This window comes from Stenella coeruleoalba (assembly GCF_951394435.1).
Source record: "Stenella coeruleoalba genome assembly, chromosome: 12".
NCBI classification, from domain to species: Eukaryota; Metazoa; Chordata; class Mammalia; order Artiodactyla; family Delphinidae; genus Stenella; species Stenella coeruleoalba.
In genome coordinates, this window is record NC_137158.1 from 19,275,351 (window position 1) to 19,301,406 (window position 26,056).

The window sequence follows — 26,056 nt, forward strand, 5'->3', positions numbered from 1 at the left end:
GAACACCATTCCTTCTCAAACTATTCCAAAAAACTACAGAGGAAGGCACACTTCCAAACTCCATCTACAAGGCCAGCATCAGCCTGATACCAAAATCAGATGAAGACATCACAAAAAAAAAAAATTCCAGGCCAATGTCACTGATGAACACAGAAGCAAAAATCCTCAAAAAAATGCTATTAAACCTAACCCAACAATACAGTAAAAGGATCGTACACCATGATCAAGTGGGATTTATCCCAGGGATGCAAGGATTCTTCAATATTCGCAAATCAATCAGTGTGATACATCACATTATCAAACTGAAGAATAAAGACCACATAATCATCTCAATAGATGCAGAAAAAGCTTTTGACAAAATTCAACACCTATTTATGCTAAAAATCTCTCCAAAAATGGGCATACAGGGAACTTACCTCAACATAATAAAGGCCATATATGACAAACCCACAGCTAACATCATTCTCAGTGGTGAAAGGCTGAAAGCATTCCCTCTTAAGATCAGGAACAAGACAAGGATGTCCACTGTCGCCACTTTTATTCAATATAGTTTTGGAAGTCTTAGCCACGGCAATCACAGAAGAAAAATAAATAAAAGGAATCCAAATTGGAAAAGAAGAATTAAAACTTTCACTGTTTGCAGATGACATGATACTATATATAGAAGATCCTAAAGATGCTACCAGAAAATTACTAGAGCTCATCAATGAATTTGGTAAAGTTGCAGTATACAAAACTAATACAGAGAAATCTCTTGCATTCCTATACACTAACAACAAAAGATCATAAAGAGAAATTAAGGAAACAATTCCATTTACCATCACATCAAAAAGAATAAAATATCTAGGAATAAACCTACCTAAGGAGGTAAAAGACCTGTACTCAGAAAGCTATCAGACACTGATGAAAGAAATTGAACACAAACATATGGAAAGATATAACGTGTTCATGGATTGGAAGAATTAATAGTTAAAATGACCATACTACCCAAGGCAGTGTATACATTCAATGCAATCCCAAGGGCATTTTTCGCAGAACTAGAATAAATAATTTTAAAACTTTGTATGGAAACACAAAAGACCTCAGATAGCCAGCACAATCTTCAGAAAGAACAGAGTTGGAGGAATCAGGCTCCCTGACCTCAGATTATATTAAAAGCTACAATAATCAAAACAGTATGATACTGGCACAAAAACAGATGCATAAATCAATGGAACAGAATAGAGAGCTCAGAAATAAACGCACATACCTGTGGTCAATTAATCTATGACAAAGGAGGCAAGAATATGAAATGGAGAAAAGACAGGCTGTTGAATAAGTGGTGCTGGGAAAACTGAACAGCTACGTGTACAAGAATGAAATTAGAACATTCTCTAATATCTTACACAAAACTAAAATCAAAGTGGATTCAAGGGCTTCCCTGGTGGCACAGTGGTTGAGAGTCCGCCTGCCGATGCAGGGGACACGGGTTCGTGCCCTGGTCTGGGAAGATCCCACATGCCGCAGAGCGGCTGGGCCCGTGAGCCATGGCCGCTGAGCCTGCGCGTCCGGAGCCTGTGCTCCGCAAAGGGAGAGGCCGCGACAGTGAGAGGCCCGCATACCGCAAAAAAAAAAAAAAAGGAAAAAAAAATGGATTCAAGACCTAAATGTAACACAAGAAACCATATAACTCCTAAAAGAAAATGTAGGTGGAACACTCTTTGATATAAATTATAGCAAGATTTTTTTGAATTTGTCTCCTAAAGGAAACAAAAGCAAAAATAAACTAATGAGACCTAATTAAGCTTAAAAGCTTTTGCTCAGGAAAGAAAACCATCAACAAAACAAAAAGACAACCTAATGAATGGAAGAAAATATCTGCAAATGATATAACCAATAAAAGATTAACATCCAAAATATATACACAGCTCATATTAAAAAAACAACCCGGGGGGCTTCCCTGATGGCGCAGTGGTTGAGAATCTGCCTGCTAATGCAGGGGACATAGGTTCGAGCCCTGGTCTGGGAGGATCCCACATGCCGCAGAGCAACTAGGCCCGTGAGCCACAACTACTGAGCCTGTGCGTCTGGAGCCCGCGCTCTGCAACAAGAGAGGCTGCGATAGTGAGAGGCCCGCGCACCGCGATGAAGCGTGGCCCCTGCTTGCCACAATTAGAGAAAGCCCTCGCACAGAAACGAAGACCCAACACAGCAAAAATAAATAAACAACCCAATTAAAAAATGGGCAGAAGAAATGAGTAGACATTTTTCCAAAGAAGACAGGGAGATGGACAACAGACACATGAAACAATGCTTAGCATGACTAATCATCAGAGAAATGCACATTAAAGCCACAGTGGGACATCACTTCACACCTGTCAGAATGGCTGTCATCAAAAAGACCACAAACAACAAATGTTGGTGAGGATGTGGAGAAGAGGGAACCCTCGTACACTTTTGGTGGGAGTGTAAATTGGTGCAGCCACTGTGGAAAACACTATGGAGGTTTCTCAAAAGACTAAAAACAAAATTACCAAATGACCCAGCAATTCCACTGCTGGGTATATATCCGAAGAAAACAAAAACACTAATTCGAAAAAGTACATGCACCCCAATGTTCATAGCAGCATTATTTACGATTGCCAAGATATGGAAGCAACCTAAGTATCCATCAACAGATGAATGGATAAAGATGTGGCATATATATATACAATGGAATACTACTCAGCCATAAGAAGAATGAACTTTTGCCTTTTATAACAACATGGATGGACTTGGAGGGTATTATGTTAAGTGAAATAAGTTTGACAGAGAAAGACAAATACTGTATATCATTTATATGTGGAATCTCAAAAATAAAACAAACTAGTGAATATAAAAGAAACAGAATCATAGATATAGAGAACAAACTAGTGGTTATCAGTGAGAAGAGAGAAGGGGTGAGGGACAAGAGAGGGGTAGGAGCTTAAGAGTTCAAAACTACTATGTATAAAATAAATAAGCTACAAGGACATATTGTACAACACAGGGACTATAGCCAATATTTTATAATAACTGTAAATGTGATATAACCTTTAAAAACTGTGAATTACTATGCTAGACACCTGAAACTTATATAATATTGTAAATCAACTATACCTCAATAAAGAAACCCTATGGTATCCAGCAAAAGCATTTCTACGAGGAAAGTTTATAGCTATACACGCCTACCTCAGGAAACAAGAAAAATCTCAAATAAACCATCTAACCTTACACCTCAAGGAACTATAGAAAGAAGAAAGAACAAAACGCAAAGTTAGTAGAAGGAAAGAAATCATAAAGATCAGAGCAGAAATAAATGAAATTGAGACTAAAAAAAAATAGAAGACCAATGAAAATAAGGTATTTTGTAAAGATAAACAAAATTAATAAACCTTTACCCAGACTCATCAAGAAAAAAAGAGAAAGGGCCCAAATAGGTAAAATCAGAAATGAAAGATGAGAAGTTACAACAGACACCACGGAAATACAAAGGATCGTAAGAGATTACATGAACAATCACATGCCAGTAATATGGACAACCTATTAGAAATGGATAAATTCCTAGAAATTTACGTCTCCCAAAAACTGAATCAGGAAGAAATATAAAATACGAAAAGACTTATTACAAGTAATGAAATTAAATCAATAATAATAAAAATAAAACTCCCAACAAACAAAATTCCAGGACCGTAAGCCTTCACAGGAAAATTCTATAAAACATTTAAAGAAGAGGTAACACCTAACCATCTCAAACTATTCCAAAAACTTGAAAAGAAAGGAATGCTTCCAAGCTCATTCTACAAGGCCACTATCACCCTGATATAAAAATCAGACAAGGATGTCACAAACACAAAAAGAAAATTACAGGCCAATATCACTGATGAACATAGAAGCAAAAATCCTTAACTAAATATTAGCAAAACAAATTCAACAATACATTAAAAGGATCAAACACCATGATCAAGTGGGATTTATCCCAGGAATGCAAGTATGGTTCAACATCTGCAAATCAATGTGATGTAACACATTAATGTGAGATACCACATTAACAAATTGAACAATAAAAAAAATCATATGATTGGGACTTCCCTGGTGGCACAGTGGTTAAGAATCCGCCTGCCAATGCAGGGGACATGGGTTCAAGCCCTAGTCCGGGAGGATCCCATGCCGTAGAGCAACTAAGCCCGCGCGCCACAACTACTGAGCCTGCACTCTAGAGCCCGCGAGCCACAGCTACTGAAGCCTACAGGCCTAGAGTCCGTGCTCCACAACAAAAGAAGCCACCACAAGAAGAAGCCCTCACACTGCAATGAAGAGTAGCCCCCCCTTCACTGCAACTAGAGAAAGCCCGTGCACAGCAATGAAGACCCAATGCAGGCATAAATAAATAAATAGATAAAATTGATTTTAAAAAAAAGAATCATATGATCATCTCAACAGATGCCAAAAAGACTTTTAACAGAATTCAACAGCCATTTATGATAAAAACTATCAAAAAGTGGGTACAGAGAGAATATACCTCAACATGATAAAGATCTAGGTTTGATATTTACATGCAACTTTTGAAAACTCTATCTTAACTGACCATTATTTTTCATTTCTATTTCATAAACCTCTACCTTTAATTTATAGTATCACTCACAACTAATCCAAATATTAGCAATTACAGATGAGCAAAAATATGTACTACTTGATATATAACCTTAAGATTCTAAAATATCGATGCAGGAAAAAGAAATGCTAAACTCCAAATCATCTGCCACAAACTCAATACAGATTTTTAGAACAAGATTTCAGACTGACTAAACTTAATAAATTCTTTGGGATTAGTTCCTGCCTAGTATAAAAATAATTTTTTAAAAAGTAACAAGGATATCCTAAAGTAAAACATATACTCTATAGAACAATGGTGTTAAGTGCTCATCAAAGGATACTAAAACACTAAAGAAGCTGCTAAAAACTTAATCACATTACAGAAAAGGGGAAGCGGAAAGGAAAAGCAAAAGAATAATTTCTTTACAAGACTTGGGGGATGGGTTTGAGGAGAGAGAAAGAACCAAACAAAAAAGATGAATTTCATTAAGTTCCTGAAATAATCTCAAAATGCAGAAATATGGTACTATTTTTTTAAGGTGTAGAGCTGTGTTATAGACTTAAATTGTTTACCTCATTTTCTGTTCCCACGTCCAGCATGACAGGCAGACATTGTTGAGGATTCATCCCTCCACAAGCTGTATACAGAGCCAGTTTACCCACGGGGATGCCCATCCCATTACAGCCAAGGTCTCCCAGGCCAAGAATACGCTCTCCGTCAGTCACCACAATAGCCTCAAAGAAAAAGAGAAAATATCTATTAACAGATGTTTGCAAATTCCGGGGCATCGTTCCTACTCTCTGTTTCTGAAGTTAACATTTATGCAATGAAATACTAAGCTGTCAAAAAGCATAAATTGAATATACATGGAAAAGATTTTATATGATCATTAAGTGTGGAAGACTGGGGAGAATAAATAATTTGATATATGCATTTCAAATGTATTTTTAAAATACATACATATGATTGTTTGGTTGTTGAGAAAAGAAGACAAGGTATGCCCATAAAGATTCAAACAACTCAAATAATTCAGTCTTAAATCAGGAGCAGTAAGTGGGCAGAGTACAGGTAAATAAGAGCTCAAACTGGGAACTAAAGTGAACCTCAGAACAGCTTTGAAACTAGTCACATCCACTTTGAGTACCATTAGGAGAGTCCATGGTTAAATCATTGCTCAGGAGTCCCCAGTGCTCTGATCTTTAGTTTATGCATCCTCCTAATTTCACAACAATGTTGATCCATCCTCTTTAACTCCTATAACATAGGATACTGTTCTACCATCTTTGAAATATGCCAAGCACAGTCTATTACTACTCTTACCTGATAGTAGAGTACCACTAGACAATTTTAGTTTAGTTTATTTTATTGTTTAGTTTATTTCTAATCATCTCGAATATCTACAAAGCATACATTTTAATCATGTGGAGATTTTAATGCTAAGTACTTTGTTATCTTTATTGAAATTAATGCATCTTTCATCTGTATTCTGTGATTCATGGCCATTACATGAATTTAAGCAAAACCCAATTTTGTGAAACACAATTTATTAGATTTTCTACAAACTGCTACACTTGTCATATCCATGGAGCCTAGAAAAAATGTCAGTTATCTGACCTTAGATAAACTGATGAATTAAAGCTTCTGTTTCTTATTTATAAAAATGCAAATGATAAATATACTTTTCAGAGTAGCTGCATAAAATTAGGAGCCAACTCTGTTGTGCTCACTACTGCACACCAACATCTAGCACAGCATTTGGCACATAGTAAACAATCAAAAACATTAATTAATTGAATAAATCTATGATTCAATACAATGAAATCATGATAAACAAAGAACTTACCGTATTACCTGGTATATTACGAATTCTCAAAAAAATTATAGATATTAGTACTATTATTATCATAAGGACTAATGTACAGAGTCATAGCATTTTAGAAGCAAAGGGGAATTTGGACTACATTCAGTCTATCCCTCTTACAGATTAGGAAACCGAAGATAAGTGAACTGAAATAATTTGCCTACAGTGATTTACCTCATTAATATCAAAGACCCAGGACCCGAGTGTGTTAACTCCTAGTGCAGTGTTTTTCTACCACACTATAATGCAGAACATATATTTTAAAAGTTTGAGGGCTTTTCATTTAGTTTTCTGTTCACCTATATTGTGCAGCTCTTAAAGACCTGCCTTAAAAGTAAATGTGTACATGTATATATGTACTGTTAACTAACTTAAAAATACATATATACATTTCACCCAAAAGTGGGTGAAAATTATTTCTGCATACTCCATAAAGTTGATCTTTGTCAAATTTTCCGTGTCTCATTGAAAAGGGTCAATATGCTAGGCTGTTTTGGAGAAGGCAACTTGAGACACCTGCATTCAATTCCCACCACCACCATGCACTACTATGTAACCCACCTGTGCCTTCCTCTCCTCATGGAATTATCATGATACTACATGAGTTAATCCAGGTAAAGTGGCTCACTCAGAAAGCTACCAAACGGTAGATACTATCATTATTCTATTTTCATTAGCTCACTCCCAGAGGGGAGTCAAGTTAGATACTTCAGGTCACCACGATAAAGGAAATGGATTAAGATTTTTGCCTGCCTTGATTCCTCTTAGTGGATGATTAAACACAAAAGAAAAAGGAGTTTGCTCAAAGAAATTCAGACACTACTTCAACATTTTGTCAACACTTTTCATAACTTACAATGAATAAAGAAACACTAAGAAGTCTGATGGAAATAATGGTGACACTTAGAATCCAAATGGTATCAGAATAAAATGAATCCACTATGCAAAAGTCAAAGGGATATAAATAGAAAAGCTGGTGAAGGCTACATAGCATGGTGAAAAGTGTCAGCCTGTTATGGGATAGGGAAAAGAACAAATGTGCCACAGTGGGAAAACGTGATAACTAACTTACCTTGATGACATCTTCTGGCCATGCATTAAGAACAGAAGCAATATGCCCTCGATCATGGATACTAATAAAGAGACCTCTGACAGGAAAAAAAAAAGGAGTAATTTCAATTTACTTCAGACTTGTCACACTATCACGAATTTTTTTTTTAATTTTCAAATCCATGTAATATATCTCCATTTTTATCAAACTAGTGAAAATTATTGCCTTAAACACATATGGGGCAAGAATCTTATAAGTAAGGGAGAAATTATTTTAAATGATATATCAACATCTACAATAAAGGTAGCTTCACTCTTATAGTACATATTCTTAAATACTTTTTAATTAAAGAAATATTCACTATTTTTATACACAGAGAATTTAAATAGCATTATCATTTCCACACACAGATTTATTCACGGTCTTCATTAAATAAGATAATACACGTAAAAGCACTTTGAAAAACAGCGTGAGGCCTATGTACATAGGGATTTTCAGTGTATATTCCATTATTACGTATTCACAGTGTGAAGACAAGACCCTTATGGGGAGGACTGAAGTGACAGACACGCTGAGCAGTCCTTTCATGTGGAAGTTACTTAGGAAACCCTGAAACCGAGACCCCCCAAAACCAAGTTCCCTTACCAAGTTTATGATTAATCTCTCTAGCCAAAACTTTATTCTTTTCTTGTCTCCTCTAACCTCAATCCTGTGCTAACTGAACACCAAACAACCAGAGTCAGATGCTAAAAGTCATGTTGATAACATAGTTGATGTACTAAAACTGTTATTATAGATATCATTATTAACATACAAACAATACAAACTGTTTCTCCAGGGCAAGATGAGCTAACAGACCTCCAAGCCACGGACCACCTGGCCAGAGAACCCTAAACCAGAAGCATCCTGACTCCAAAAACTACGATTAAGAAATGTCACAGGACAATGATTAAAAGCCCAGCCTCTATGTTCTTCCCCTTTAAAAACACCCACAACTCAAAGACCAGGCTTGTCTCCCACCTCCTTGTTTGGCGCCCTGCAACAAACCCTTACTTTGCTGCAAACTCCCCCGCTGGCAGAGTTCGGATTCACTTGATTCTTCGATTTGTGGTCTCAGTTGTTTGCAACTCTGTTCTTCAGACTCTCAACTTTAACTCGCAGTCTTTAACACTGCTCTCTGACAGCCCTGCATTTCCTATGAAAGCTTAACAAGGAACTTTAAAAATTAAAATAAGAAATTTGTAGATGTCTTAACCTCACTTAAAAGTTTTGCCTTAGCATCGTTAAACACGACTCAAATGCAGGGCACCACACACGACAAACGTCCAGCACTGTTTACGGCCACCACCCTTCTACTCTCTCTCCTTCACGGCAAAACGCTTCAAAGACTTGTGTGTATTCTTACTGCCTTTGTATCCTTACCTCCCATTCTCTCTTGACCCTGTTAATTAGGCCTTTCCTCCTCACTTCTCCACAAAAACAACTCTTCCCAAAGTCACTGCCGACTGACAGCTGATAAAGTCAGAGGTCAGCTCTCAACTCACCCTACTCGATGTCCCAACTGTGACTGACGTGGCTTTCAGTGTCATGCCCACAATGAAGATTTTCAAACTTCTATCTTCAACCGAGACCACTCCCTTGAGCTCCAAACTGTAAATCTAACTACGTGCCTAACCCCTCGCATCATTCAGGCCTCAACTCAGACCTGAGCTCCTCAGACAGGCCTTCTCTGATAACAGCAGTCCAAGCACCTCCACCCTGCTATTTTCACCAGTGTCGTTTTGCGTATAAAGCATCTGAACTCCCCTTGACTATTTCCTCGCGTGTTGGCTGGCGGTCTCCTCACCGCCCCCCAGGACACACACACACACAGAGCAGCAAGGTCCTTAAGGACCGTGATTATTTTGTTCACATTTGTACGACCAGTGCCTGTAAGTGTGTTGGCGCATAGGATGTGTGCAACACGTGCTGGCTTCAGTGCTGAAAAAATAAGCCTTCCGGATTCAAAAAAAGGTTTTACGTACAGAAAACATGAAGTAAACCCAGACTTATTATGACTTATTAAGTAACCAAAAATTATATTATGATAGTAAGTACCACAGGCGGATTACTGACGACTGTCTGATTCAACAAAAACATTAATTTACCAAGTTGGCACTAAATTGTATCCTTTCCTGTTTATTTTTGCTGTTTCATATGAAGTTATTTGGTTTCTCCAAAATGACTATAAGCTCTTTATAAGTTATATATTTCTTTTGGATCCCTGTCACACCCAACTATGCAATCAACATTAAAGATCTCAATAAATAACTGTCAAATTTAAATGAAATATGGTTGGACTTTTTAAAGAAGGCAATTTTGTTGAATTATCTAAGATGTTCTTGGCAATATACCATTAAATAATGTTCCTTGGGAACTTGTTAGTTAGCCAAGGTTTTCTAAGTAACACTGGTCTCAGGAAATAGTATCATTCTTTTTAAACAAGAGGGACAATGAATTTACTAAAATTTGCATCAATTAAATGCCAAAGTTAATTAAACAAATATATGAGTACAACTTCAGTGGGAGAGCCATTTGGACACCTGTAATCTCTTGCATTCAGCAGATTCATTTGTACAAAAGTGCTTACTCTTGGAGAGAGCTCAATAAAATGAAGAATCTGTAATGTTCCACCAAAGTCAAGCATTTTGATAGAATAATTTCTAAAACTTCCTGGAATGTCTCTTTGATCAGAAATCTAATGAGATATCCAAAAGTATTTCAGCACAGAAATGACTCATGCTTCCTGGTATAAAATTGGATATGAAACATTAATCTGAACATACTTAAATATATACATATTTATAAAATGAAAAGTTTAGACAAGAAAGTTATTTATGAATGATATTTTTAAATGAATGGAATTACAATAAAAACCTTTTCTTGGTCCAATTTCTTGTTGATCAATTTGTTTAAAATATTTAATCTTTATTCAAAGTATATTAAACATGCCAATTAAAATACTCATACTTTTGTGTCTATTTCATGTTAGAGCTGAGATAATTCTAAAATGTGGATCATTTTCTCATATACGCAGTTCAAACTTTTCTCATAACCTCTGCCACTGTATATATTCCACTCTCAAAACAGATTTGTTAGATAATATTCTTACTTCATGTTGTCTCACATAACATCTCTAATGAAATTTATTTCATATCAAAATAGAGTTCATTTTCTAACATGCAACTTTCTATTGTAACTAGATTTATACTTTCTTATGGAAATGGGTTCATGACTCTCTCCTACCCAGTGGAGAAGGCAATCATTCTACAGTTTTCAATAATAATCCTCTCTTGCAGAAGCTGAAGAAAATTAAACCCCATATTTTTCACAAAATTTGAGTATGCATTAGTGAGCTCCAGGGGTTAACCTAAAGTTGAGTTATACCAGCAGGTCTGGGCTGATGAGAAAAGACGTACTAAAGAAAGCTAAGTTCAGGTAAAACAGAAGTCAGGAGAAACCTAGATCAGGAGAAATCTAGGATGAAGATGCAGAGTTAAGTCATATGCCTAGAGTTGAAAGGAATGGAAGAAATTACTAAAGGAGAAAGAGGAGAAGGTCAAGGAGAAAACATTACAAATTAGTACCTATACTAGAATAGGTGACTAAGAAGAGTCCACGAGAAAAAAACAATCTAACAGGTAGGACAACCAGTGTTTCTAAAGTCAGGGGAAGTCAACGGAGGAAATGTTAAGAAGGCATGTATCAAGAAGACATACAGATGCCCAAAAAAGCACATGAAAAGATGCACATCATCACTAATCATTAGAGAAATGCAAATCAAAACTACAATGAGGCATCACCTCACCTCAGTCAGAATGGCCATCATTATAAAGTCTACAAATAACAAATGCTGGAGAGGATGTGGAGAAAAGCGAACCCTCCTACACTGTTGGTGGGAATGTAAATTGGTGCAGCCACTATGGAAAACACTATGGAGGGTCTTCAAAAAACTAAAATTAGAGCTGCCATATGATCCAGCAATCCCACTCCTGGGCATATATTCAGAAAAAACTATAATTCGAAAAGATACATGCACCCCTATGTTCACACCAGCACTATTCATAATAGCCAAGACATGGAAACAACCTAAATGGCCACTGACAGATGAATGGATAAAGAAGATGTGGTACATCTATACAGTGGGATATTACTCAGCCATAAAAAAGAATGAAATAATGCCATTTGCAGCAACATGGATGGACCTAGAGATTATCATACTAAGCAAAATAAGTCCAAAAGAGAAAGACAAATACCATATGATATCACCCATATGTGGAATCTAAAATACAACACAAATGAACATATCTATGAAACAGAAACAGACTCACAGGCACAAAGAACAGACTTGTGGTTGCCAGTGGGGAGGGAACGATCGGGAGTTTGGGATTAGCAGAGGCAAACTATTATATATAGAATAGATACACAACAAGGTCCTACTGTAGAGCACAGGAAACTACGTTTAATATCCTGTGACAAATCATAATGGAAAAGAATATGAAAAAGAATGTATCTACATATAACTGAATCACTTTACTGTAAAGGAGATATGAACACGACATTGTAAATCAACTATACGTCAATAAAAATTTTTTTTAAAGGCATGGGTCAATATTATTCTATCCTTCAGTAAATGCTTAAAGAATTCTCCCAAGTATATTACAAAGAATTGTTTTTTCGGGACTTCCCTGGTGGTGCAGTGGTTAAGAATCCGCCTGCCAATGCAAGGGACACAGGTTTGAGCCCTGATCCGGGAAGATCCCACATGCCGCAGAGCAACTAAGCCCGTGAGCCACAACTACTGAAGCCCACGTGCCTAGAGCCCATGCTCCGCAACAAGAGAAGCCCGCGCACCACAACAGAGTAGCCCCCGCTCACCGTAACTAGAGAAAGCCCGCACATAGCAACGAAGACCCAACGCAGCCAAAAATAAATAAATTTATTTTAAAAAAAGAACCCCCCCTTTAAAAAAAAAATTGTTTTTTCCTGAACTATTTGTGAGCTAAGTAGCCAGCATGATGCCTCATCACCAAATAACTGAGTGCATTACAAACAAAAATATTCTCCTACATAATTATAATTATAATCAGAAAATTACTACTGATACATTACTATCATATAATCTTCAGACACATTTCACCATTCATCCTTCATAACAAAAGAGCCTAGTTCAAAATCCTGTGCTGTAATTAGTTGTCATGTTTCTTGGTCCTGTTCAACCTAAAACATTTCCTCAGTCTTTCCTTGACTTCCATGACCTTAATACTTTTGAAGTTATAAGTCAGTGTTTTTGTAGACTGTCCTGCAATCTGGATTTAGGTGGTGATTCCTCACGATTTGATTCAGACTATAACATCTTTTGCAGGAAGGTCACGGAAGTGATGCTGGCTTCTTCTCCTTGCAACCTAACAGGCGGCGCTGTTCTTCCTTCCTCCCATTATTGATGATGTTCACTTTGATCACTTGATTAACGTGGTGCCTTCCAGGCTTCCTCACTGCAAAGATGCTCTTTTTTCCCTTTGTAATTAACAAGTATTTTATAGGAAGATTCTTCAAAACTCTGTAAATACCCTATTCCTCCATTCAACTCTAAATTTATGCATATCAATGTGGGCTTGTGTTTGTTATTTTACTCAGTAGGTTCTAATCTGCTGCAAACATTATTTATTGAGTGCTTACAATGTCCCAGATTTGGCCAGAGGGAGCCCCTTCAGTCTGGCTTTTATGTCCTTTCAACACATCCCCATCATTCTTTAAGCACCTCCTTGCTTTCTGGTATAAGAGGTTCCAAGCTCATCTTTTGCTTACCCTGACCCAGCCCTGGGATCAGCAATTTCTCTAAGGCGTTCTGGTTGCTTTGGGCAGAGAGCAGCATTGAGATCTGAGTGCTGACTGGGCTCCTTGTTACTGGGGTGTTGTGGCTGCCAAGCCGACTCAATGGGCAGAGCTAGAGAATATATGCGTGTGCACACGTACTCTACATGTGTACACACATACAGGTATGTACACGCATATATACACATTTTATGCATACCTATTTATTTCTATAACTATCCATTCATCTATCTGTACATTGAAAACTATAAATTCACACCAATACCTCCAATTCCACCAACAACACAGGGTTCCTTCTACTATTCTCCCCTGTTCACATTTGTAACAACTTTCTCCTAGAGCGAGAAACCTACCTCCCATCGTGTTTAATATATTTCCTTACTTGATGGGTCTGCCTGTGTGAAACCAATCTTGTCCCCTCTCGCTGTGTCACACCCCACTTACTTCCGCTAAGGTTCCAGTCTCTGAAGTAGGCAGCCCTCCCACACGGATGCCCTCTTTGCCCCGCTGGGGCTCTGACACCTGGCGCTGTACCGCTCTCCTACCCAGATCCTCCAGGCTGCCCTCCTACACAGGTGTTCTTGACCCGCCCAGGCTCCAACACCCCATGCTGGGCTCCCGGCCCTTTTAATCAGAGACAGGACAAGCGTGAGACAGAGAGAGGGTGCAGACTGACTGCTGCTGTTATCGTTGAGGAACACAAAAACACTGGTGCTAGACGTGCAAAAAGAAGCTATAATTATCCACAGCTACTTGGGAAATATCAACCCAGATCCCATCTTTACAGATGAAGGATTTTTATCCCTTTGCTTATCATACTTGTACAAATTCGTTTCTTAATTTCTCATCTTTCGCTTTTGTTTGTTGTTGTTTTCCATTTATTTATAGTAAAACGAATTGATTTTTCTCCTTTCAGATTTCTTACATTTCTTTTAAGTATACAAAGTCCTCCCTCGTCAATCATGCTCCTATATTTTAATTTTTTTTTCTAGGTTTGATCCAGTTCTTTAAATCTATCAGAAATGTCACTATAGTCTGTGATGTGAGGATCTAACCCACATCATACTTTTCTGAATATCACACTTCTGATATAACTACATTTTGACCTCATTAATGTCTCCTGTCTTTTGGTACCTGCTTTTATTTTTTTTCCTCCAAATTAGCAGTCTATCCTGACTGAACTTCCTTCTTTATCCAGCTAGATTTTTATCTGTTCTGCCAACCATTCTTAACTCCCTTGACTTTTTCTCTTCCCATCACACCCTTGCAGAAAACCTCCAAATTTAAATCAATCCACCTGCCTTCTCCTTTCCTCAAGCCCTACTGCAGAATGCTGCTTGAGACGGGCACTCAGCTGGGTGTGTTAGATCCGCTGAAACCTCATGGCCTCTCCACTGTCAGCCAGGTCCTCATAACTCAGTATGACTCCCTCGAGGACCTTCTACTGGTTATTCTGCGATTGTCCACGAGAGCTACTTCCTTTCTCCCCTGTCCCCCACCCCCACCCTTCTACACTCTCATCAGATTCACACACCACACCATTTTTCACTCGGAAGACACAGTAGAGACTTCCAGCTTCCAGCTCTCCACCTAGAAACTTCCTTCCATCGTTCACTATTCATCAGTGAATAAAGCGTCAGTATCTCTGTCCTCAAGCCCAGTTTGTCCTCCCGCTGTCACTCTCTGCCCTCTTCCTGGTCTGTTTCACAGTCTCCTGTCTCTGCTTAACCCTTAAATGCTGGCACTCTCCAGGCTCCGAAACAGTTCTCCTTTTCACTCTCATGCATAGTGGAAGCCTCTGGACCCTGCTCTGCTCCCACCCTTGGACTCCTTTTCAAGGCTCACTTTGCCTCAGCTTCTGCTGAATATCTCATCTTTTGGCTTTATCTCCCATTTTTGGTTGCTTCCTTTGCTCTTGGCATTTGCTCAACTAGTTCAGCCTGAGAACGATCTAGTTTCCAACTCTGGATGGTCTTTAAAGGATTCCTTTAGGCCTCCCTCCAATGCCCCCCCGCTGCTCTTCGCTGCTACGCTAGCTCCTAATTGCTTATCAGAGACAGTGCAAGTGTTACCTCCTCTTGGAAGTATTTCCTGACCGACATTCAAGCTGAGCTGGAATGTCTCTGTAATCCCACAGACCCCCGCTGCTTTTCTGTAACATAACACATCATATTGTCATATAATTTTTCACTTTCTTATATGTCTGTCCTATTAGATTATGAACTCTTGAAGTCAGGAATTCTACATTTCTCACAGAAAAATAAAAAGAAGTGATAGAATATAAGTAAGAAGAAAGGGGGAAGGTAGTTCAGATATGATTCTGGCACTAGCTAACCCAATGATGGGGAAAGCAGTACGGCAAAGAATCTGGGCTGGAGAACACCCAGGTGCTATGTGGTCGATATATATAATTTCGGGAGTCTTCTGAAAATGACAAGGCCAAGGACCAGACCGAAGAAATTGCAATTTATGGGGAAAGCCCCTGGGAAAGTATAGCAAGAACCAGAGTCAATGCCCAGTTGTAGGACTTGGAGAACCTGCGGCTAAGTGATCAGCAATTTGAGATCTTAGTGTTAACATGGGGGCAACAGATTTGAATGACAGCAAAAGACTTAAGAAATAATGAGAGAACCAACTGACAGCTTCAGAGCCACTAGGTCTGAGGAAGAATCACAAATTATAAGATCACATGAGCTTTGGAAGAAAGGTAAATAAGGTGGTCTAAGCCTTCATTCTGGTTTAGCTTAGAAATAAACGTAGGAAGAGACAGAGTCTAAAGGTTGGGAGGGACCCAGCAGAAAGGTCAAGTGCCAGTGGAAGGTGACATCCTTGTTACTGAACACCAATTTATTATACAAGTAAAAAACTTTTTAATTGAGATTAGAAGAGAAGGGTAGATTTCCAATTTCCTCTGGTCATCTACTTCCAAAAGTAAGGTTTTGAGGTGTTTTTTCCCCCACATAACACCCTAATATTGCTAACATGCATGACATTTTTCTTTGGGTAACTATTTGATTTTGCTCTGCAATGATAATCTTGTGAATTCGTTTTGTTTACTGCAGAAAATGTTTAAAGCTCTATTTTTAGTCTCAATCCTCCTGAGGAGTGACAATTAGTGTGGTAGGCAGATTTCTAAGATGTTCCCAAGATTTCCCATCTCCCTGGTGTTCACATCCTGAATCATCCCAGGACTGTGCACATGACGGATTTTACTCTGATTAGGTGACAGATGATTAGCACAGTTGGGCCTCAGGTAGCAAGGTCATCTGGGAGGACCTGTACTCGTTAAAGGCATAGAATTTCTCCAGCTGGTCACAGAAGGGGAAGTCAAAGGTTCAGAGTGAGAAAGACTCCAAGCACTGCTTCAAACTTAGAGGACGCCAAGTGGCAAAGAATAAGAGCTACTTCCAGCAGCTGAGAGCCGTCCCTGGCCTGACAGCCAGCAAGGAAACACAGACCTCAGTCCTACAATCACAAGGAACTGAATTCTGCCAAGAATAAGAAGCTTGGGAGCAGATTTTTCTGTAAGCCCCTGGATGAGTACTCAGTCTGGCCGATCCCGCGATTTTAGCCTTGTGATACCCTAAACATAGATTCAAGCATTCCATGCCAGAATTCTGACCTTCAAAACTGCGAGCTAATAAACAGATGTTGTCTTAAGCAGCTAAGTTTGTATTAACTTGTTACACAGCAATACAACCCTAATGTAAATAGTGTGTATATTAAAAAGTAAAATTCAGATGCTCATTCCATCATTTATCATAGATTCATATTTATTTTATGAAAGACATGACACAGGGCTAGACACCAGGGAAAATACTAGAGGACTATCCACATATAGCTGAATAGCTCTGTTGTCACTTCTGTGACCCAATTACCAACGCACAGCATTAATTAGCAGAGATGTCTGTAGTTTCCAGAAATTAAAAGTGACTCAGTACTAAGATCGGTAATATTCTTCCAAATGGTGGTAACATGCTAGCTATTACAATTCAATTTTTAGAATTCCAAGAAGACACACAGGCGGTATTCTTTTAAAAGAACGCAGATACAGAGTGGTAATGTCCTCAGATACTATGTGAGAAAACAGGAACATTTGGTCAGAAAAAAGAACCATACATTTGGGGGGGAAAAAAATTCCTTTTTTGCAGCACAGTTAAGAAATAATAACAACTACATTATTATAACCCACTGTTCATCTAATCCAACGCTATACTATGGATATTTTACGATATTTTATTTCAGGCCGTTAGTGGGCAATGAATAAACAACTGCCTTCAGGATGGGTGAAGGTAACGGGAGTAAGGTTGGAGGCCAAAGGCGCCTTCAATGTTACCACTAATTTTTATTTTCTTTTTAACATCTTTATTGGAGTATAATTGCTTCACAATGGTGTGTTAGTTTCTGCTTTGTAACAAAGTGAATCAGTTATACATATACATATGTTCCCACATCTCTTCCCTCTTGCGTCTCCCTCCCTCCCATCCCTCTAGGTGGTCACAAAGCACCGAGCTGATCTCCCTGTGCTATGCGGCTGCTTACCACTAGCTATCTACCTTACGTTTGGTAGTGTATATATCTCCATGCCACGCTCTCACTTTGAAACAGCTTACCCTTCCCCCTCCCCAATATCCTCAAGTCCATTCTCTAGTAGGTCTGTGTCTTTATTCCTGTCTTACCCCTAGGTTCTTCATGACATTTTTTTTTCTTAGATTCCATATATATGTGTTAGCATACGGTATTTGTCTTTCTCTTTCTGACTTACTTCACTCTGTATGACAGACTCTAGGTCCATCTACCTCATTACAAATAGCTCAATTTCCTTTCTTTTTATGGCTGAGTAATATTCCATTGTATACATGTGCCACATCTTCTTTATCCATTCATCCGATGATGGATATTTAGGTTGTTTCCATCTCCTGGCTATTGTAAATAGAGATTCAATGAACATTTTGGTACATGACTCTTTTTGAATTATGGTTTTCTCAGGGCATATGCCCAGTAGTGGGATTGCTGGGTCATATGGTAGTTCTATTTGTAGTTTTTTAAGGAACCTCCATACTGTTCTCCATAGTGGCTGTACCAATTCACATTCCCACCAGCAGTGCAAGAGGGTTCCCTTTTCTCCACACCCTCTCCAGCATTTATTGTTTCTAGATTTTTTGATGATGGCCATTCTGACTGGTGTGAGATGATATCTCATTGTAGTTTTGATTGCATTTCTCTAATGATTAATCATGTTGAGCATTCTTTCATGTGTTTGTTGGCAGTCTGTATATCTTCTTTGGAGAAATGTCTACTTAGGTCTTCTGCCCATTTTTGGATTGGGTTGTTTGTTTTTTTGTTATTGAGCTGCATAAGCTGTTTGTAAATTTTGGAGATTAATCCTTTGTCAGTTGCCTCATTTGCAAATATTTTCTCCCATTCGGAGGGTTGTCTTTTGGTCTTGTTTATGGTTTCATTTGCTGTGCAAAAGCTTTGAAGTTTCATTAGGTCCCATTTGTTTATTTTTGTTTTTATTTCCATTTCTCTAGCAGCTGGGTCAAAAAGGATCTTGCTGTGATTTATGTCATAGAGTGTTCTGCCTATGTTTTCCTCTAAGAGTTTGATAGTTTCTGGCCTTACATTTAGGTCTTTAATCCATTTTGAGCTTATTTTTGTGTATGGTGTTAGGGAGTGATCTAATCTCATACTTTTACATGTACCTCTCCAGTTTTCCCAGCACCACTCATTGAAGAGGCTGTCCTTTCTCCACTGTACATTCCTGCCTCCTTTATCGAAGATAAGGTGACCATATGTGCGTGGGTTTATCTCTGGGCTTTCTATCCTGTTCCATTGATCTCTATTTCTGTTTTTGTGCCAGTACCATACTGTCTTGATTACTGTAGCTTTGTAGTATAGTCTGAAGTCAGGGAGCCTGATTCCTCCAGCTCCGTTTTTTGTTCTCAAGATTGCTTTGACTATTCGGGGTCTTTTGTGTTTCCATACAAATTGTGAAATTTTTTGTTCTAGTTCTGTAAAAAATGCCAGTGGTAGTTTGATAGGGATTGCATTGAATCTGTAGATTGCTTTGGGTAGTAGAGTCATTTTCACAATGTTGATTCTTCCAATCCAAGAACATGGTATATCTCTCCATCTATTTGTATCATCTTTAATTTCTTTCATCAGTGTCTTATAATTTTCTGCATATAGGTCTTTTGTCTCCTTAGGTAGGTTTATTCCTAGATATTTTATTCTTTTTTGTTGCAATGGTAAATGGGAGTGTTTTCTTGATTTCACTTTCAGATTTTTCATCGTTAGTGTATAGGAATGCCAGAGATTTCTGTGCCTTAATTTTGTATCCTGCTACTTTACCAAATTCATTGATTAGCTCTTGTAGTTTTCTGGTAGCATCTTTAGGATTCTCTATGTATAGTATCATGTCATCTGCAAACAGTGACAGCTTTACTTCTTCTTTTCCAATTTGGATTCCTTTTATTTCCTTTTCTTCTCTGATTGCTGTGGCTAAAACTTCCAAAACTATGTTGAATAAGAGTGGTGAGAGTGGGCAACCTTCTCTTGTTCCTGATCTTAGTTTACCACTAATTTTTTAAAAAATCAAATGTGATACAATGTTAACAAAAATCAAATGTGATACAATGTTAACAAATGTCAACTCTAGATGATGGATACATGGGTATTTGTAATTAGTCTTTGTAATTTTCCTACATTTTGACTTTTTTCAAGAAATGATTTTATTTCCCATCTTTAAGAGAAAAGTGAAGTAAATACATTTCTCTTTGAGCAGAAGGAAGATGAGTGATTGTTTTTCTAGTTTCAACAGCTACTTAGTAGCAGAAGTGGAACAAAAACTCTGATCTTGTGACACCTAGATCAGTGGTCCTTCCGTCTTACTATGAGATGTAAACTTCTAACCACTAGTATAAAGGGTTATCCTATACTATAAACCACTTGCGTCTACAGCCATCTGACCAGCAAGAGAGTACATGAGGTACAGCCCAGGTGACCAGGCTATGTGCAGTCAGGGTTTCCTACTCACAGGTAAGGGGTCTGGAGCCAACCTAAACGCAAATAGCTCAACGTACATCACGATGGAAGAGAAGAGCCATGGAATAATGATCAAAGCAGGAGAGTTGAATATTGGGGAAGTAAATCAACTGCCTAACAAGAAGGTCTGAGAGTTACGAGAGGTAGAAACAGAGTGGATGGGAGGGTGTAGAGATATGGATCATGTGACGACCTTTTGGGAACTAATGGTCCTTTCTGTGACATTCCTCTTGGCTTGACTCTCTCTCCTTTCCAGGGAATAAATCTTTAAAGTGGCAGAACTATGGCATGAAAACCATATTTTAATGATTTGCACAAATATATTAATAAGCTTGGTTCCCTAATTAACTATTTTCATGTGCTGTGCATTAATAATATTTAATTATTAATTCTATTACTTTTCTGGCCTTTATACATTTTCAATTTTTGTTGTAGTTAGTCCTCCAATTCCAAAGGAGTTAAATATTATTTTATAATGAATTAAAATACAATAAAATTACATATGTTGATCTCACAGTTTAGGACATCAGTTTATGTAACTGACACACATGACCATTTAATGAGTGGACCATATCATACATTTTGGCTCCCTGTTATAGAAGGGCACTGGATAGGAAGAGGAGTTTTAGTCACAGCTACAAAACTCTAGACCAGTCAGTTAACTTTTCTCGTCTCACTAACTTACAAATAAGAAAGATTTGGTCTAGAATGATATTAGTAAGCTGTGTCTCAAGAATCTCTGCATCTATGACATTGTCTCTTCTAATCCTGAGACTGCAATAGAAAGAACTTTCCAAGTTTATTTTTTTTCTTCTGCAATATATATAGCTACCAGAACTATAGAAAATTTGAATGGAGAAACTCTTCTTCCAGAGAAAATAGATTTTAAAAAAATAAAAATAGATATATGCTTTATAGAATTTTCTCCTGTGACTTTTTCCCCCCGACTTTTCCTGGTAGTTTCAGGCACATTGTTAGGAATCAGGTCGTGTAGGGCTTCCCTGGTGGTGCAGTGGTTAAGAATCTGCCTGCCAATGCAGGGGACACGGGTTCAAGCCCTGGTCCGAGAAGATCCCACATGCCACGGGGCAACTAAGCCCGCACGCCACAACTACTGAGCCTGCGCTCTAGAGCCCGTGAGCCACAAGTATTGAAGCCCATGCGCATAGAGCCCGTGCTCCACAACAAGAGAAGCCACCACAATTAGAAGCCTGCGTGCAGCAACGAAGACCCAACGCAGCCAATAATTAATTAATTAATTAATTTTTTAAAAAAGAATCAGATCGTGTGGGTCATTACAAGAAGAAAAACGAGGGATGATGAGTGGGAAATCACAAACCTACCTAGCTGTCAGGAGACCAAACCGAACATGTCATAGGAACTTTCATTTCTATGCCTGACACCAAACTACATCAAACACAGGCAAACATGTATACACTCTAAGTATCTACTGAAGTGAACTGAGATATGTTTGCTTCATGCTTTAAAAAATATCCTTAATTTAGAGGATTTTGGCTGGTTAGATTATTTTAAAGCAATTCCTTAGTTTTCCCAACAAGTCAATGACCTTATTTTCCCCTTTTATGGAAATACAAAGGCTGCCATCATATAAAGAAAATATTTTTGTTCCTAAGCTGGAGATAATATCTTCCATTTTTGAATGACTGGTAGAAAAATGACCCTTCTATTTTCTAAGATGAAAAATGTTGATTATTATTAATGTTACAAGTATGTATTTTTACCACAATTGGTGATAATTTTTAAGAATGTTTCATCAAGCGTAACAAATGGACTACTTTTCCTTTTGTTCAATCCATCAGTACAAACTGATAATATTGTGATCATTACAAATTCATTGTGAATAAAAATATTTTAAAGAATATGATAGGTTCTTCTACACAGGCCATGCCAACTGATCTGAACTGGCAGCTCCCTTTATATAGATGGCTGGTGCTCTTTCTATAGATGACACTGTTTTAGTCATTTCATAAAATGTAGGTTATCTATTCTCTATTATTTAGGCAATATATATATTTTGGTCTTATATTTAATTACCTATAGCTTATAGAAATAAGACAAACATATCCTATGTTGAACGCTCGCTCAGTGAAAAAAAGAGTTCAATTCTTAATATCCTCAGAAAGGATGTTCTCATTTATTACAAAATGTCATTATCAGGAAAGAGCAAAAATATCTACTACTATCAGAAATGAAAGCCATAGAAAACAATTTTTTTTACAATAATTTGAAAGGAAGGAGTATGTTCTTTCTCAGATCAAAACCTGGCAGTTATTATAACAAAATTCCTATATATTTTCAATCAAATTAATAAGATTTAAAGTGATTATAGAGAACTTTTTAAAGGATCTTAAAAGGACAGCAAAGATGATTCAATGTTTTAAAAGGAAACCTCTAAAGGAAAAGTTTTCAAAGGATGCAGTAGAGAAGACATACAGAGAAAAAGATAACAGTTTTTAAATATTTATAGGATTCTTACAAAGCGTATAAGAATCCTTATTTTTAAAATCTCAATTAAGAATAAAAACTTAGATAAAATACAAGTGATTCAGGTTTGCATTTGTAAAGGCTGTTAAATATTCAAATGGTTAGGTTTAGGAAGATCATAAGAAGGTGTGTTTAAGGTTTTCTGTGATATTAGAAATTAAGGAAATAAAGTAGGTGACATATCCAGGTCTTTGTCAGTCTGTACTACTATTATTCCAAGATACTGTATGGTGAGATGAAAAGGTACAACAAATTCTGCAATTTAACTTTGCAAGGAAAAAGAAAGGCGACCTTACCTACCTTGTATTTAATCCCTTATGTGATATTTTCTTCTTCTAAACTCCCTTTCAGTAAAGAAAGCAGTAGCAAAGACACCAAAAATATCTGATAGGATAGTCTAAAATTCTTTCAATATGGCGTGATAGTGAGGAAAATTTAAAAATATCCAGAGCTATGAGGCAGAAACGAAAATGAGACTAGACAAACACAGAGAACAGTCATAGAATGGTAGATTTCTATACACAAAAAACAATTGTGTTAGGACCAATTACTTGCCAAGCATCCATCTGATTCATTTGTTTGAATTAGCAAATTCTATCAGAACAGAAAAATTACTTAGTCTCACATCTCAGCTGGTATCTCAGGTTTCCTTCCAAAATTACAAAAAACAGCAATGAAGGAAAGGGAAAAAAAAAAAAAACAAACACTTTTCTTCTCACTGTTATGGGAAAATCCATACATCCCATCAAACATTTATTGGCAATGGAAGAACAAAAATCCTTCAGTTACTTGATGTCTATGGAATGAGAGTCACATCCAAGGCCAATATAAACTGACTATGCAATGGCATTCAAGAGCGGAAATAATAAAGATGCTCGATGATGGAAGTGCCCTAGAATAACGCCACTTCTTTTTATGCAAGAAGGCAAAGGCACTAAGGACAAGAAACAGCAACGAAAACGAGGATACAGAAGAATTCAATTACTTCTCCATGTATAACACATTACTCAGACCATTAAGATTTGTCCCAATACTTGCATGAAATTTACCCACTCAGGCTCATGATCCCATGTCCAAAATCTTAAGAGAATCTCGACATAAATGTAACAACTTTCATTAATCATGCTGTTGTTGCTATAAACTGACTAAAGTTTATCCTAATTCTTTCATTCTCATTTCTCTGATAAACAGCATTCTTGGATAGCAAGAGCTTCTTAGATGAAGCTTTGCTTTCAGGTTCTTTTCAAATGGCTAATAAAGTAAATCCCACAGCCTTGACTCTGGGCCTTCATCCAGAAGTCTTTCCTTTCGCTAATCTTTCCTTTGGGAATCTGTATTCTTGCAGAGGAGTTTATGTAAAACCAAAGCTAGTGATCAAACTATTCACCCACTTAGTCCCATTTCCTTTTCTAATGCTGAAGAAAACTAACAGAGCTCCATATGCATAGGCTGAGAATCATAAAAATAAGACTTTATTAATCTAACAGAAAAAAATGTTGTATACAGGTATTGTCTCTAGGTAGTCTTTTTCCCCCCCATTTTCAGAGAAAGAAAATTCATCAGTAGAAAAATATAAGCCACATGGGCAGACTTGGTACACTGCCAACTACAGTTCAAGCAAACGCCTTTGATGTGAAGCCACTTTGATACGGAGCAGGGCCCTGTGGGGCTCCTGGGCACAAAAGCCTTCCTGTGTGCCCCATTTCTTTCATTACAGGAAATAGGCTTCACTCAGCCTCCACGACTTACGCTGAGGTTCCAACGGACAAGTTCAAACAACTGCTAATTAGGCAAGGGAGGGGATGCACGACAAGGGAAGTCAAGAAACTGTAGTGCAGCCTTGGGGCAGGGTCCTGGTTCCCCCTCAAGGGATACACAGCAATACCTTTGAGCTGTTCTACAGATACTGAAACCCCCAGCAGGTGGGAGAAGTTAACAGTACGCTGCCCACCAGCACGTAGACCCCAGACCGGTTGGAACCTGAAGGTTGACGATGCTGACTCCCACTTACCTCACCACCAACCAATCAGAAGATTGTCCACAAGCTGATCACACCCCCTGTGAACCAGTACTATAAAACTCCTCACTACCCCCTCCAGGTCAGGACACACCGTGTTGACAGCATGAGCCCGCTGTGGCCCCCTCTGCCTGGCAAAGCAATAAAGCTGTTCTTTTCTACTTCACCCAAAACTCTGTCTCTGAGATTTCATTTGGTGTCAGGGTACAGAGGCCAGATTCGGTTTCAACTTTTCCAAAGAATTTAGCAGGGGGAGTTGCCACTGCTGGAGCCTAAGAAACTGATCCCCCCAATGCTACTCTAAACCAAATAATGTCCATTTTCCCTCACATTTCGACCAGCCCTCTACAAATTCAAATCCACACTATCACAGGAAATCTGTCACATTTCCTTTAAGTCAAGCATAAGTGAGAAATATGCCTTCAAAAAGCATAAGCTATATTATTATTATATCAGTAAGACTTTGGGGAAATTAAAGGAGAAAATTAAACAGCATTAACTTGATTTATAATAGAGTTCTCAGGCTACTTCTTTTGGGGAGTTGTGCCTCATTCCAGTTCTGTCTGGTTAGGTGCCCCACCTATGGTTTTTTCCAAAAGTATCAAACAGTTCTAGATATACTGGATGAAACCTGCAGATTAAAATTTAATATGATTCCATTCAAATAAAAGGTCTATCATTTAATTAGACATAATTTTACCAAATTTATGACATATTTCTTCCTATTACAGTTAATCCCGTTATTTTATTCTATCAAATGCTGCATATTTTTCTACAGCTTCATCTAAAAGGTAAAGTTATTATCCACCACACCAATTCATTGTTAGCAACATGTATTTTTATCTTTCACTGAATATGTAGAGAGTTTGAACATTATGTCTAACAAAGTTAATAAATTTACTTTTTATTATTTACATATATTTCTTACCTAATTGCTTCTAAAAGTCCAACACCAGAATTTAATACAGGCACTACATTCCTTGCAACTATTCAGACTTATGATGATAGTTTTTAGATGTTAAGAAGGGTGAAGTTCTTCAAAATTCTCTTGAAGAGTTAACAAGCAAAACAGTATGACGATCACTGATCTACAGTGACAAACATAAT

The 26,056-nt window shown here is 37.7% G+C and overlaps 1 protein-coding gene across 3 annotated transcripts in view; it reads right to left on the reverse strand.

The window, feature by feature from the left end:
• The window catches only part of ME1 (malic enzyme 1), a 199,468-nt gene that overhangs the window by 113,814 nt on the left and 59,598 nt on the right, over nucleotides 1-26,056 (reverse strand). For all 3 annotated transcript variants that reach the window (XM_079938774.1, XM_079938773.1, XM_079938775.1), the window contains exons 4-5: nucleotides 7,528-7,603; nucleotides 5,167-5,328 (exon numbers count right to left, since the gene is read on the reverse strand). In XM_079938774.1, the coding sequence (XP_079794900.1) occupies nucleotides 5,167-5,328; nucleotides 7,528-7,603 (238 nt within the window). The remainder of the gene's footprint in view (nucleotides 1-5,166; nucleotides 5,329-7,527; nucleotides 7,604-26,056) is intronic.